Source organism: Mesoplodon mirus (genome assembly GCF_964341445.2).
Source record: "Mesoplodon mirus genome assembly, chromosome: 14".
Taxonomy (NCBI): Eukaryota; Metazoa; Chordata; class Mammalia; order Artiodactyla; family Ziphiidae; genus Mesoplodon; species Mesoplodon mirus.
The window spans coordinates 45,362,138-45,375,511 of record NC_138990.1 but is presented as its reverse complement, the minus strand read 5'-3'; the positions used below and the strand labels follow the sequence as shown (position 1 = coordinate 45,375,511).

The 13,374-nt window shown below is 53.8% G+C and overlaps 1 protein-coding gene across 1 annotated transcript; it reads right to left on the bottom strand.

Annotated features, from left to right (window-relative positions):
* Window positions 1-1,509: 1,509 nt before the first annotated feature.
* CIMIP2C (ciliary microtubule inner protein 2C) lies at window positions 1,510-12,736 on the bottom strand (the record flags this gene model as incomplete). Its single annotated transcript, XM_082642347.1, is given in 8 exon segments — window positions 1,510-1,536; window positions 1,540-1,614; window positions 1,846-1,885; window positions 3,614-3,633; window positions 3,637-3,726; window positions 4,033-4,035; window positions 4,039-4,288; window positions 12,612-12,736. Coding segments are annotated over 8 exon segments (579 nt in total). The 5' UTR covers window positions 12,686-12,736.
* Window positions 12,737-13,374: the final 638 nt, after the last annotated feature.

Genomic DNA, 13,374 nt, shown 5'->3' with positions numbered 1-13,374 from the left:
CCGCCCAGCCTCTCTTCTCGCCTCTCGGGTGCAAGCTGTATGGAGCTACGCGTTGAGCAGTCTTTCCAATTGGCGCCTGGCTTCCCAAGACATCTTGGCCCCCCTCAGCACCCCCGCACCCTCGGGACGCGACAGTGTGTGACCAGCGATCAGGGTTTATTTGCTTTGCTATTCAGCCAAGCCCTGGAATGAATTTGGCCACCACAGGGGCTCTTTGGGGCCAAGCTGGTCTGGCACACAGGAGAGGCCCCTTAGGGGGTCTCTGAAAGCTGTCAGATGCCTACCTGATGGGCACATGTTTTTTCTTGTTTACACTGTCCTCAGGGGAGGAGGTGTCTAAATGCTGGCTCACAGGGGAAGGTCTATTTCACCCTCCCGTGTACTTGAACCTGCTGTGGTTGCCTTGCCTTTAGGGGGAGTAAGAGCCCATTTCACCCATTTAGGGGAAATAAGAGCCCTTTCTTGATGGAGTCCCTTGATCAAATCCAGGAGGTTCTGGAATGTTGGAGAATTCCTATGGTGTGGGTACACACCTGACCCAAGGTTCGCATTCTAGATCCTCTCTCCAGAGGGGCTGCCCCCCGCATCCTGTGTCCTGTCCCACAGACAGGAGGCCTCCCAGGAGGTAGGAAGCAGCGGCCTCCAGACCCTGAACCTCCCAGGCTACGTCCAGATGTGACCGAGGAACCCAGTATCCACTCTGGCGTAAGGGTCCCTGATATACAGTGATGCCTTGAAGAGTGTCTTAGTCTCAGGTCCCTTACCTCTTGTCCCCTTCTAGAAACAGTCCCAGGGGTAGGTCCCAAATCAAACTGTCCCTGCCAGTCTGGGCAGAATGCAGAAAGTGGTTTCTTCTCTCAGGCACCACAGGGCCCTCCGGGATCTGCGTTATCCCCACCCCACATGGACCACAAGCAGAGTGTGTAGTGGAAATAGCAGAGCTTGGGTGTCAGAAAGGCCTAGGTTCGAATCCTGTCTGTGCCACTTCTCAGCTGCGTGAGTTTGGACAATTCTTTCCACCTCTGAGCCTTGGTGTCTTTATCAGTAAAGTGAGGGCAACACCGCCTCTCTCACAGGCTATTGTGTGAATGAAATGATGCTGAGCCGAGGCTCAAGTGGGAATTCCTTTGCATCTGACACCAGCGCAAGCATTCCAGGGTCACTGCACCCTCATTCTCAGACATGGCATAATGGGACTTCCTTGATTATCCCATTGGAAGCAGATGGGAGGCACTCTGTGCCTGAGTGACCTGCCACTGAGACTCAGGAGCCCTACAGCCCTCAGGGGAGAGGTGTGTGGGTCCAGCGGGGTGCTGACACCACCTTTTCTTGGCTCTAACACCTGGGGTGAGCATTCCACAGGCCCCTCAGACACCGTGCTGTGTGACCCTCAGTGCTGTCCTGCTGTGGCCAAGTGGTCCTGTGGCTCAGAGGAGAGGAGCGTGGGATGGTCACGGATAAAGATTTTATTCCAAAAGGCCAACCTGGTGATGCCGTGGCTCTCAGGCATCATGCTCTGAACTCAAAGCAGCAGTCCTACATCTGCCGTTCCTGTGGGGAGACCCTCTTCCCTGATGGGAATGTCTGGTAGGTCCTCAGGTTCTCAGGGGATACTCTTTTTTTTTTTTTTTTTTTTTTTTTTTTGTGGTTCGCGGGCCTCTCACTGTTGTGACCTCTCCCGTTGCGGAGCACAGGCTCCGGACGCACAGGCCCAGCGGCCATGGCTCACGGGCCCAGCCGCTCCGCGGCATGTGGGATCTTCCCAGACCGGGACATGAACCCGTGTCCCCTGCATCGGCAGGCGGACTCTCAACCACTGCACCACCAGGGAAGCCCAGGGGATACTCTTAAAAGGTGCCACTTCTTCTTTGGGCCCAGAGGAGGCCTGGGGGTGAGGATGGAGCTAGTGTTATGCAGTGAACCAGATAGGGAAAAGGCCCATTTCCCAGCCAGTGCTGCTGATGACCCTGCTGGCTGCTCGTCAGCTTGACATCTGGTAAGTCACCCTGCACTCGAGGTCAGAATGACTTGTGTTTGCACAGCAGTACAGTGGTTAAGAGCAATGACATAGGTGTCAAGAAGCTGGGGTGGATTCTGGCCCAATTCCTGCTAGAAGTGTACACATGTAAAAATGGACTAATGTCGGTACCTCCCTCCTAGCTCTGTTTTTAGGAGTAGATGCAGTAATGCGTACAAAGCACTTAACATAATGCTGAACAAGGAGCAAACACTCAACAAATGTTATAAGAAATGTGCTGCTGCTACTGATGATGATGGTGATGGTGGTGGTGACAGTGGTGATGGTGATGGCGATAATGATAATGATGGCAGTGGACCTCAGGGAAGGACAGGGACTTTCTCCAGGCCACAGAGATGATCAGGGTAAAGGCTGAGCGCAGACACCGACCCTCTTACTCCCAACCACCTAGTTGGTCCTCTGTGTTAGACGTGAAGCTGTCAGCAGCAGCACAGGCTTCCTGGCAGTTTGGAGAAGGGACAGAGCTGGGCGTCCTGGGGTCCCACAGCTGCAGGAGATGCAGATCCTGCCTGGAGAGGTCTCAAGGGGAGACTTGTCCCCAGACAAGGCCCTGCACTGTCTCCAGGGATGGACTGACTCAGAGCCACCCCAAGGGTGGAGACGGCCAACCTAGAATCCTAGAGTTGGCGTTGGGAGATCTGGGTTCCCTCCAGTTCTGCCTTCAACCAGACTCGCCATGGCACAAGTTCCCGAGGCCATTGTGGAGTCTCAGTTTCCATATTTAGAAAATGGACCCATCTGTCCTGCACAGAAGAACCTATAGAGGATGTTAAATTGTATCTTTAAAAACCATTAAACTCTATGGAAAGGGTTGCTGCTTTATCAGTAACAACAATGGCAAGTCTCAGGGCTCTTGAGGCAAGCAATGGGTCAGCATAGAGTTGGAAACCCAAGACCTGCCCACTGACCTCCCGATGCCCCCTACTCCACAGGACACCTCGCAGTATAGACTTCTAATCTCCCTGCCTGGGTGGTAGGAGGGAGTGAGGAAACCACATGCCCGGATTATCTCACAGGGCAGAGCTGGCCTTCCCCGGTAGAAGCAGCTCTCCCAGATGAAAGCAGCAAAGGGTGGACAGGGAGGAACTTTCACATTTGTTAGAGGGACAGTTGGACTTAATTGAAAAATATGTTCACGTCCCTAAAAGAACATTTTCTGAGTCTGGGCTGGGGCTGGGGAGACAGCCCTGCTTTGTGTAGTACCCTCTGGGTCCACCAGAGGGCAGACGCCCCTTGCTGCACCGAGGGGCTGTGCTGGCGTTTGGACGAGTGTAGCTGCAAGGCTGCCATTGCAGGGGGAGAAGCCTGCAGACTCAGGCCAGCAAGGATTAGGGGGTTTGCTCCCAAACTCCCAGGGCATCTGAAAATGCTCTTCCTGATTCCGCCCATTCAGGTTCCTGGCATCCCTCCTGAGGCTGCTGAAACCCTGACCCCCTTGCTCTGTAACTGTCGCCCTGTGCATTGTGGGGTAAAGTCTTAACTCATTTCTCAGTCTGGGGGCCTGCATGCCTGGCAAAAACAGGTGCCCTATGGCGGTGTGTTGAATGTATGGATGAGGGGAGGGCAGGCACTCACAGGTCGGTGGGGATGGGGTATCATTCCCACTCCCTCACAGGCAGCACGAAGTAGGGGACCCGGGGCACCATGCCCGTCTTGTCTTGATAGTACTCCCGATGCTGCTGTGTCATCTACAGCTCAACCAAGGAAGACATGACAGGTCGTAAGTGTGCAGGAGTGACGTGGGGCACCTGCAGCCCCTGACTGGCTGTACCTGGTCAGGGGGGTGGGGGCCGTCTCCCCTAATGCCCTCAGAGAAGAGTCCCCAGCTAGGTGTCCTCCTGAGCCTCAGCTCCTGTCACCACACCAGCTTTGCTAGGGCAAGTAAACAAGGCAGGGGACCAGCAGAGAGAGGTAGGGTATGTGAAGCCCAGCTCAGTAGGTGGCACAGGTAAGCTGTGTGTGTGTGTGTGTGTGTGTGTCCCTTTGGGCGCCACTTGCTAGAAGCACAAGAGCTCGGCCGAGCGGCTACTGTCCAGGTTGAAGCGGGTGCAGCTGGGGGCGTGCAGCCAGCGGTCACTCAGCACTTGGTTGAGGTATGGGGACAAGATGGTCGGGAAGTGGCCGCCTTTGCTGAAGGGAGTGTGGCTCTTCTCCAGGGCTGCGTTGCGCTGCTCCTGGAAGTACTTGAGCGTGGTGGTGTCGTAGGGGGAGCCGAAGGAGAAGGCCACGCCAGGAACATGGCCTTGGTACCTGAGAGAGCCGGTGGGGGTGGGGGTGGGGGGAGAGATGGGTGGAGAGCTGCAGGCCAGTTCCGAGAGAGGCCCTTCAAGATTGCGGGCAAGGTCAGCGGCCCTGCTGGTCACCTCCGGGCCTTGAGAGGCTTCCTAAGGTACACGGCCCAGCTCGAGCCTCTGGGGAAGGACAAGTGAAAGAGGCTCTGGGCCTCTGCCTCCCCACAGAGGTCATCTCTCCAGACCAGAGGCTCACACAGGGGCCAGGACACCTGGGTTCCAGTCCTGACCCCCTCAGCGAGGCTGCAGGCAAATCACTCTCCCTCGATGGCCCTCCACTGAAGGAGGGGTTGGCCTGAAGATGCGGAGGCCTCCTGCAGCTGTGACGTTCTGCGGTTATCCCATGAAGGGTCAGGGGCCATGCGATGAGTGTCAACTCTGGTGTAGCCTCGCTTCCGGCACCACAGCCTCACAAGGTGCCACCCAGCTTTTCCTAGATTGCAAAATTCCACACTTGGCCTTGCTGCTTTCTACAACCCTTTCTCTTCCTTTATTTCCAAATGTCTCCAAGGAATCCTCTATACTACTTTCTGCCTTCATTTCTTCTATTCCTATGCTTTCCTTCTGACCCGTCACTTGAACGTGTGCTTGTGCTTTTTCATGAAGGTCATATAAGATCATCCAGTCGCCAAATCCAACATCCTTGGGCCACACTCCCTCTCTGCAACATTCGCACTGATGAAGAAACTCATTTGGAAGAAGCATCACCTAAGATAAAGAGGCAGAGTCCCTGAAAGTCCTTTGTGCTGTGCATGAACTGTCATAAAAAGAGCAGTGCCATCAGGAAGTCAAAGACAAGCGGTTGGGAGGTGCTTCCTCCTTCATCGCGATGAGTCGTCCCGTGTGGAGGGAACTGCCCACCAGCCGTCTCCAGCCCTCACTTGCTTTTCCACATTAGAAGTGGAGGAGCATCTACCTGGGCGGGGGGGTGAGGCCCACTCTCCCTCCCTCTTTGGCTTGGAAGCAAGGAAGCCCACCCTGCTCCTCCATGCCCTGTTTTGGGGGACCCACTCTGCCTTTCAGGAGGAAAGCCTGCTCCAGCCCAGCCTGGCTATCTCATCCGGGTTCAGTGTCAGCCCCATTCTCCAGTGCCAGCTTTCCCTCTTTTATCTTCTTTCTCAAGTGGTTCAGAGCGCAGGGGATGAAAGAGGTGCCGGTCACCAGCTGTTGCCAAACTCCAGCACAGAGAAAATGAAGCAACAGAATGAAAACTAAAGAAACAACCGTCTACAGCCCTCTGCAGAGAAAAGAGCATGAACCAAGAATATCAAACTGACCAGTCATCCAGGTATAAAGGCAGCTGTATGAAAGAACTCAGGAAATAAAGCACCCAAAGCTCTTCTTGAAAGCAGTGTTCAATGATGAAATCCTGCCAACTAAGAGATGATTCAAAAGAAAAAAATACTCAGGAATGTAGAACCTCTGTAAGAATGACAGGTGGTTACTTCACATCTATTTAAGTGCAGAGAACCAGGAACAGCTACTAGGGGAAGGCTGGCTGCAGAATAGAATGTAAATGTTATAAAACCTGTCAAAGGAAAAAATAATTTTAGCAACAAAAGTTGGGGGGTGGGTGGAGGGGAGATGGGCGTGCACTTAGAATTTCTAAAGCATAGTCAACCCGTGGCATCTAAAATCGAAACACGTTGGTGAAAATAACACAGTGTAATTACTCTAACCCCTTAACGGTGCTTATTCTCTCTCCCTCAGAGAGAACTTTTAGAAATGCAGATCTTTTATGATGAATTAGCATTTATCTAAAATCTGTTCTTCCATTTTACTTCAGTATCTTTCTCTTCAGTTAAGTCTGAGTAACGTTAAATTTCATGCTTTTCATTTTAAAATAGTAAGTATGGTAAGATCATAGTTTTATAAAATTGCTCGCTTATCTTTCTATCCATCGATCCATCCACCCATCCATTTAGCCTTTTATCTGAATATACACGTAAAAAGAAACCTAAAATGATGTTTAGGTTAATTCTAGGTGTTTGGATTTGGGGTGATTTGTTGCGTTCTTCTTTACCTGCACAGGTAATACTTTTTAAGAGAGTCAGATGGCATTAAGAGTTACTTTATTGGGAACCCACTGTGTGCCGGTGCGATGCTAGGTGTTGAGAATACAAAAGCCTGCATCGCTCAGCCCTCCTTCCTCCCGCCTCCCCCTCATTTGGTGTTTATTGTGTCCTGGTGTGTGTGTGCAGGAATGGTGCTGGCAGTCAAGGCTCTAATGCTATTAAACGCAAGGAGGGAAGGCCCATTCCCCTGAAGGTCGGGTGGGGAGAGTACTGGTGGAGCTCCATGAAGGGGTCTCCATCGGGGGAGGCTTTGAGGAAAACCTCAGCATGGAGGAGGATGGACTGGAGCCTGGCTCTCTTCCCCTGCTCATCTTCTAGGTGCTGGTGTTGCCCCAGGGTCCTCTTCTCTCTTCAGGGACCCACTCCCTCTGGGAGAGCTCGTCCACGTTAGACTTCCAACACCGAGGACACCCAGATCGGTGTCTCCAGCTCCGACCCTCCTCCCGGCTACAGATCCACACACCCAGCTGCCCACCGAGGGCCTGCCCGGGGCCCCCAGACTCAGCACAACTGAAGACAGCCTGCTGCTCCTCCTGGCCATGTCCGTCCTGGCTAACACCACTTCACCTACTGGAAACCGGGCATCACCCTGCCAACCATTACATCCAACCTCTCCCTACGTCCTGCTTTTGCTCGCTCCTTAGTGACTTTCCCACTGCCCTCCTCCATCCCATGGCTACCAGCCCTCCTCTTGCTCACCTGGACAGCCTCAGATCTCCTAGCTAGTCCCCTGGACCAAGTGTCACCCCTGCAGCCTGTCGTCCACACTGATGCCAGAGTGACCTTTCATCATCTGATCACCGTGACTCACCTCTCTTTTCACTTCCGCACGGGCGCCCTATGCCCCGGAAGTGTTACTCACATCCCTGGGGCCCCACGTGCTCTCCAAACCTTCACACACGTTTCCTCCACCTGCATCTCCTCCAGCCTCCTGGGGCATCTCGCCCTCACTCACAGAGCCAGGCTCCCTGTCGCTTCCCCTGGCCACCCACCCTCTGCCCAGCATCTCTGCCTCACGGCAGGATTACGATCCTTCATCGACACCAAGATCCACATTAGCTCAGCTCCTCTGCTAATGAGTGTTCTCTTTTATCCTCAAAACCTACACAGCCCCTGACACATGACAAGTGCTCAGTAATGTTCACTGAAGGAGGCCGAAGTCCAGAAGCCGGGGGCACCATTTCCTGGAACGCTGGGCTCCCGTGTGCCGAGCACACCGGCCCAGAGAGTCCCACCCACAGGGGCGTCTGCGCACCTCAAAGAAAGGAGCTATAGAAAAGTGACATGGCGTCGTGATTCTTGCCTTTGCCACCCCCAGGTTCTCCGCCACACTCCTTCTCTGCTCCCTGCTTTCCCACCTTCTCTGGATGCCAAGATATCTGCATCCCAATAGAAGAGAAGCCCTCTCCTCCGCAATCCTCCTAAGGTTCTGCGTGGGTTCTGGATTCCATTCAGTCCCTCTTGCTGTGGGCGGGGGCCCGTGCACATGCGCGCGCGCGTGTGTGCGCACGTGCGTGCCCATGCACATGGTCATATTTATTTAGCCCTCGGAGGGCACACCTTGACTGGTAGGTCTATGTCCCTGTATGCACTTGCATTTGCGAGCTGTGAGCATGACCATGCGGTTCCATGGTAGAGCCCCGTTTTTGTTGGGCGTGTGGCACGCCATGGTGGAGAGGACAGAGGGGAACGGCATGTGTCACGATGGGGCACCGAATGGTCCCTACGGACACTCACACCTCCTCCTCGACCCCTTCATCCATACCTGCCCCTCACCCACCTGCGCACCACACAAGCTTGGCGAAGGTGCTCAGCCCGGTCCACAGTCAAAGCCCCCTGTGGTTACTGTGCACACAGGGAGCCATCCCTCCCCGCCTCTTAATAGCACTGCTTGGTCCCCCAGCTAACATTCAAATTAATTACCCTTCACCATCAGGGATCCCCTGAGCAGTTTATTAACTAATTAACTTGTTACTGTTCAGCCTGTTCTCATTCCAAGAGCACCCTCGTCTCCACACACTTCCGGCTGAGTTCGGTTCTGATCAGATCCCTCCCTTGGGCAGCAACCTTCAAGGGCTCCCCATCACCTGGGAAATTAAGAACAAACTGAGCCAGGTGCTCAAGGCCCTGCTTGACGTGGGTCCCTGTGAGAGGTCTTTCCAGTCTTATCATCCACTTCCGTGTCCCAGCATAACTGAGCAGGACCCTATGGGGCTTTCCAGGGACAGAATTCCCAACCGTGTCCTCTGCCTGCTTCTTGTCTGTAGAAAAACTTCAGCCTCCTAGGCCTTCCCAGAGTTCCAAAGAATAAATTTAATCAGAGACGTGAGAAAATGCAGAAAGAAAGGAAAACAGTCAAGCAAGACAAAATAATAATAGTTCAGCCATTAAACAAAGTCAAGGACCTCTAGTTCCTCCGCAAGGACCATAGATAATATTCTGAGCCATGTCCTTTGAGCCATTTTGCAGATACTGACCCCACCAGGCGGAAGAAGTTAATTGTATGCTGCCCGCAAGGATGTAGAACCCAGACTGGTTGGAACCAGAAGGTTGATGATGGTAACTCCTGATGACCTCACCACCAACCAATCAGAAGAATGTCCACGAGCTGATCACACACCCCACAAACCCCCTCCCTCACCCTATCTTTAAAAACCTTTGCCTGAAAGCCTTTGGGGAGTTGGAGGCTTTTGAGCACTAGCTACTTGGACTCCTTTCTTGGTGCCCTGCAATAAACGCGGCACTTTCCTTCACAGCAACCCAGGTCAATGGATTGGTTTTACTGTGTGCAGGCAAGCAGACCCAAGTTTGGTTCGGTAACACCAGCTTTGCCACTCGGAGCAAATAGGCCATTTGTTGCTTTCAAAACATATTCTGCTGGTACCTCCTCCCCACGCCTTTCCCCATGTCATCCCCTCCGTCCAGAAGATGCTTCCTCCTTTCCCCAAATTGTGATCCTCTCCATCCTTCAAGGTACGTTTCATACCCCCCCTTTCCAATCGAGCCTCTTCCGACGCCCCCATAGACCATGCCTGTCCCTGCCATTGAGCTGTCTTTGATCTTTGTGCCTCTCTTATGTCTCAATTCACATTCTGCTGTGTTGTAATTACCTGGGCCCTAGTATATTCTTCCTTTCTGAACTGTCAACTCCATGGGGAGAGAGGGCTGGGTTCTACTCATACTTGCATCCCTGGCACCCAGTAGATGCTCTGTAAGTATTTACTGAATTGAACTGAAAAATGGGAGCACATCTCTATGGGCTTATGATTCTTCTGCCAAGAAGGAGGGTCCCTGTTACAAAGTCCAGGTTGCCAGAGCCCCCCCATCCCCTGTTCTTAGGAGGGCTCCCCAGTTCCTCAGGGCTGTGTGAGTGGCATCAGGTAGCTGTGTGGGCACTTGGGCCTCCTACCTCCTCCTGGGCAGACGGCCTTTGTTTTGTCCCCCCAGGATGCACGGGCAGGTCAAGTGTTTGGACTGGGAGCCCGGTGAGGTGTGGTGGGAGGCAGAGCGCAAAGGGATGGGTCCCACCTAGATCTGACCTGCGGGCAGGAAGCACAGAGTCTCACTGAGCCAGTCTCGTCCCTCCAAAAGCCTTACAACCCCAGGATCTCTGACCCGAGAGCTCCCTGCTCACTGCAGGGAGGGCACACGGGCCAGAAAGTGGCAAAATGTCTGAGGGCTGTACTGCCCAGAGCGGCAAGGGAGCAGGTGGGGCATCCTTGTCTGAGGACCAGCATCTCGTTCCCCTCAGTACCCAGAATCAGGCCTTGAACACTGTAGAGATCTAACTGATGATAACTGCTAGCAGTTGGGGAGAGTAGGGTGTTGAAGTCACAGAGACCTCGCTGGGCAACCTGATGAAAGGCCTTGGGCAGTTTTGCATCTGGGTTGACAACTGGGTTGTTGTGAAGATTTTTTTTTTTTTTTAAGTTTGTAAAAAGCCCAGCTCAGTGCCTGGCATATAATAGGTGCTTATACATGGGGGTTCACAGTGCTACTACAGGGAATCAGGGACCTGGTACCAGCCCAGCTCTTCCATCACCAGCCTGAGGCTCAGACAAATCCCCATACCCCAGACCTCAGTGACCACGTCTGGAATGGGAGGGGGTGGGGGGGCTGTGGGAGGGGGTGGGGGGGCTGGACTGCCTAGTTTCCGAGGTCGTCACCACTGCAAGTATTTCTGCCTCTATGAGTAAAACTGGTAAGGAGGACGATCTGAGTGTCGGAAGAGACTGGTTGCACTTAAAATCCTGTGATTCATCTTCGAAAAGACATACAAAATAATCATTACCCAACTGTGGCAGGGAATCTTGGATTCTTTCATTACGTTAACAAAGTTGCCAAATAAGGTAGCATTTAGACACATAAGACAACTCAATTCATTCCTTGTTGATGAGAATCTTTAAGGAGAGCACATCCCTCCCAGAAAGATCCAGCCAAGAAAGTAACACATACAGGCTCAGCTGCTCAAACTAGCCCATCCACGCTTGGAACCTTATTTATGATTCACTTGTTATCATAATTTCTAGATCAGTCAGAGGACAGGGCACTCAAGGGAACTGCAGACGAGTGGCGTGGATAGAGAAGTATCCTGGGATTGCTTCTGAAACATGCAGCTTCCCTCCCCGCAACCTGGGTCAGAGTGGGGAGTCGTGGGGGAGGGTTAGGTTCCAGTGGAGACTGTGGTGGGCTTAAGACAAAAATATAGCAATGTATGAAATCAAATTTCATGATAAACACCCAGAGTGTGGTGTAAACACCACTATCCAAGGCTGCAGAGATGGTTTTGAACTAAACCTTATGTATGTACACCAGACTGGGAACCCCTCCAGGGCAGCCCCCGACTTGTTTGTCTTAACCCAACACCTGGCCCATCTCAAGCACTCAACACATCTTTATCAAAGGAATGCCTAAACGATTGAAAGAATTAATAGGAAAATCCTTAGTCATCTTCTCTAACACACTTGGCTTGACTTCAGGAAACAACTGTGACCTGGTAAATCAGCTTTGTCTGATGGGAACCGAAGCAGCTTTTGAGCTCTCTAAGGCCCAGGAAAGGCCCTGTCCACAAAGGGGCTGATTAAAGCTACAGAACCTGCCCCTACTTACTGTACTACCTCTGTGTGCAGAAATTATTTTAATATCACAGCTCCTCTATGTCAGCCTTATTCTGCTTCAAGACAACCCAAACGTCACACAAAATATACACTGAGACCTTTGCTTTGTTTTGCAGTCTGTTTAGTTTGCAGAAGAGAGCACGTGTCTTTCCACCCACGTGGAGATCCTGCCTGCAGAACTCTCAAGACATTAATTTCATTCATTCTTTCAATACAGATGTGCAGGTGCTGTGCAGGCGGCTTCTCAGAATCCAGCCCCCATCCTCAATGGCCGTGTTGACTGATGGAAGAGAGGAGACAATCTCACACCCTGGAAGAGGAGGTTGGGAGTGGAAATCTCAGACACTTTGAGAAAAAGGATGGAAGGGAGCGGTCAGACTTGCACCTTAGCTGTCTGGAGTGTGAAAACATCCAGAGAAAGGAAAAGCAGGTTTTGCCTTGCATCCGAAAATGCTAAAGGCAGGGCAGGTCTGGGGGCTTGGGAAGCTTTCAAAGGCAGCATTCTCTGAGGATTAAGTGAGGTCAGTGGGAGAACGGAGGAGGCGATCCGGTGGGTAGCGCACACCACGAAACGTTGCTGCCGGTCCTGCCTTGTCAGATTCTTCGAGCCCCGCTCCCGGGTGCCCACCCGGTCGCCTTCGCTCCTTCAACCAACAGGTAATTCCTGTTGCGGGAATCCTGCGCGCCCGCACCGTGGTGGGGGTCGAAGAGCCCGCGCCCTTCTCGAGGACTCCTCACCCTATTGCTCCTGCCCGGCGTCTCCGAACTCCAACCCCACATGTCGTCTCCCCCGCCTTCCCCTGACCCGGACCCCAACCACGGTTATCCCGGCCCGGCGGGCTCCGCGCTCGCTGGGTACCGACTTCCTACCGAAGGGGACCTGGAGAGCCCCCGCCACGCCCAGCCACTGCCTGCTCTGAGAGCGCAGACCCCTGGGGAGGCCACCCCGCCAGGTGAAAGCTTGGCGCCCCGGGGTCCTTCAGCCCCCAAAGGGCGGAGTTTCGAGGCCGGTGGAGGGAGGAGGGGAGAGACCGCCCGCAGGGGCTCTGACCCCCAGGTTCAGGCGGGGCCTGGTGTGCGGCGGTCTTACCCGGGCATGAGGCCGGGGGGCACGTAAGCGGCGTTGAACTCGGTCAGTAGGGTGCCCGCGCCGCGGGAGGCCATGATGGGGGCGGCGAGCGCGCAGCGAGCCCGGGCGCTCTGGCCACACGGTCGACAGCACGGGTTACCCGGCAACCGTGCGCCTGGCAACGCCAGTGGCGCTGCGCCGCCGCCGCGGCGTTCCCGGGCCCCGCACCCCGCTCGCCGTCCGCTTCTAGGAGCAGCCAGGTGGGGTGCGCCCGCGAGATGTTTGCGCATCTCCACGTGCTCTCCTGTGTGACCCCGCAAATCGCCGCTCCCACCCAAGCCTCCGTTTTCGCATCCTTGCATCTTTCAGCTTCCCCGCCAGGCCAGATGGGTGATGCTCCGAGGCGGGTCGAAGGTGGAAACTGTGCACAAAGCAGCAGCCCAAGCTCGGCTCAGCCCCAGGGCCCGAGTGGCCACAGGGACCTCAAGAGCCATTGCTCCCCAAGGTTTTCCACCGGGCCCCCGTTCCGTGGGGCCTCCAGGAGGGGCTTCAGACGTGTGTCCCGCTTGGCATGTTTGCCCAGGACACTGTAATTTAAGTGTGTGTGTGTGTGTGTGTGCACGAACGTTGGGAGCGAAGGACATTTTTCTCCTTAATCTCTTCTCTCTCCGTAGGAACTTCCTTCTCACCTCCCATTGACTCTCAAACTACTCCACAAGAGAGGTTTATAAGTAAGGAGCACAAGTCAATCGTGAGGGCTTCCCTGGTGGCGCAGTGGTTGAGA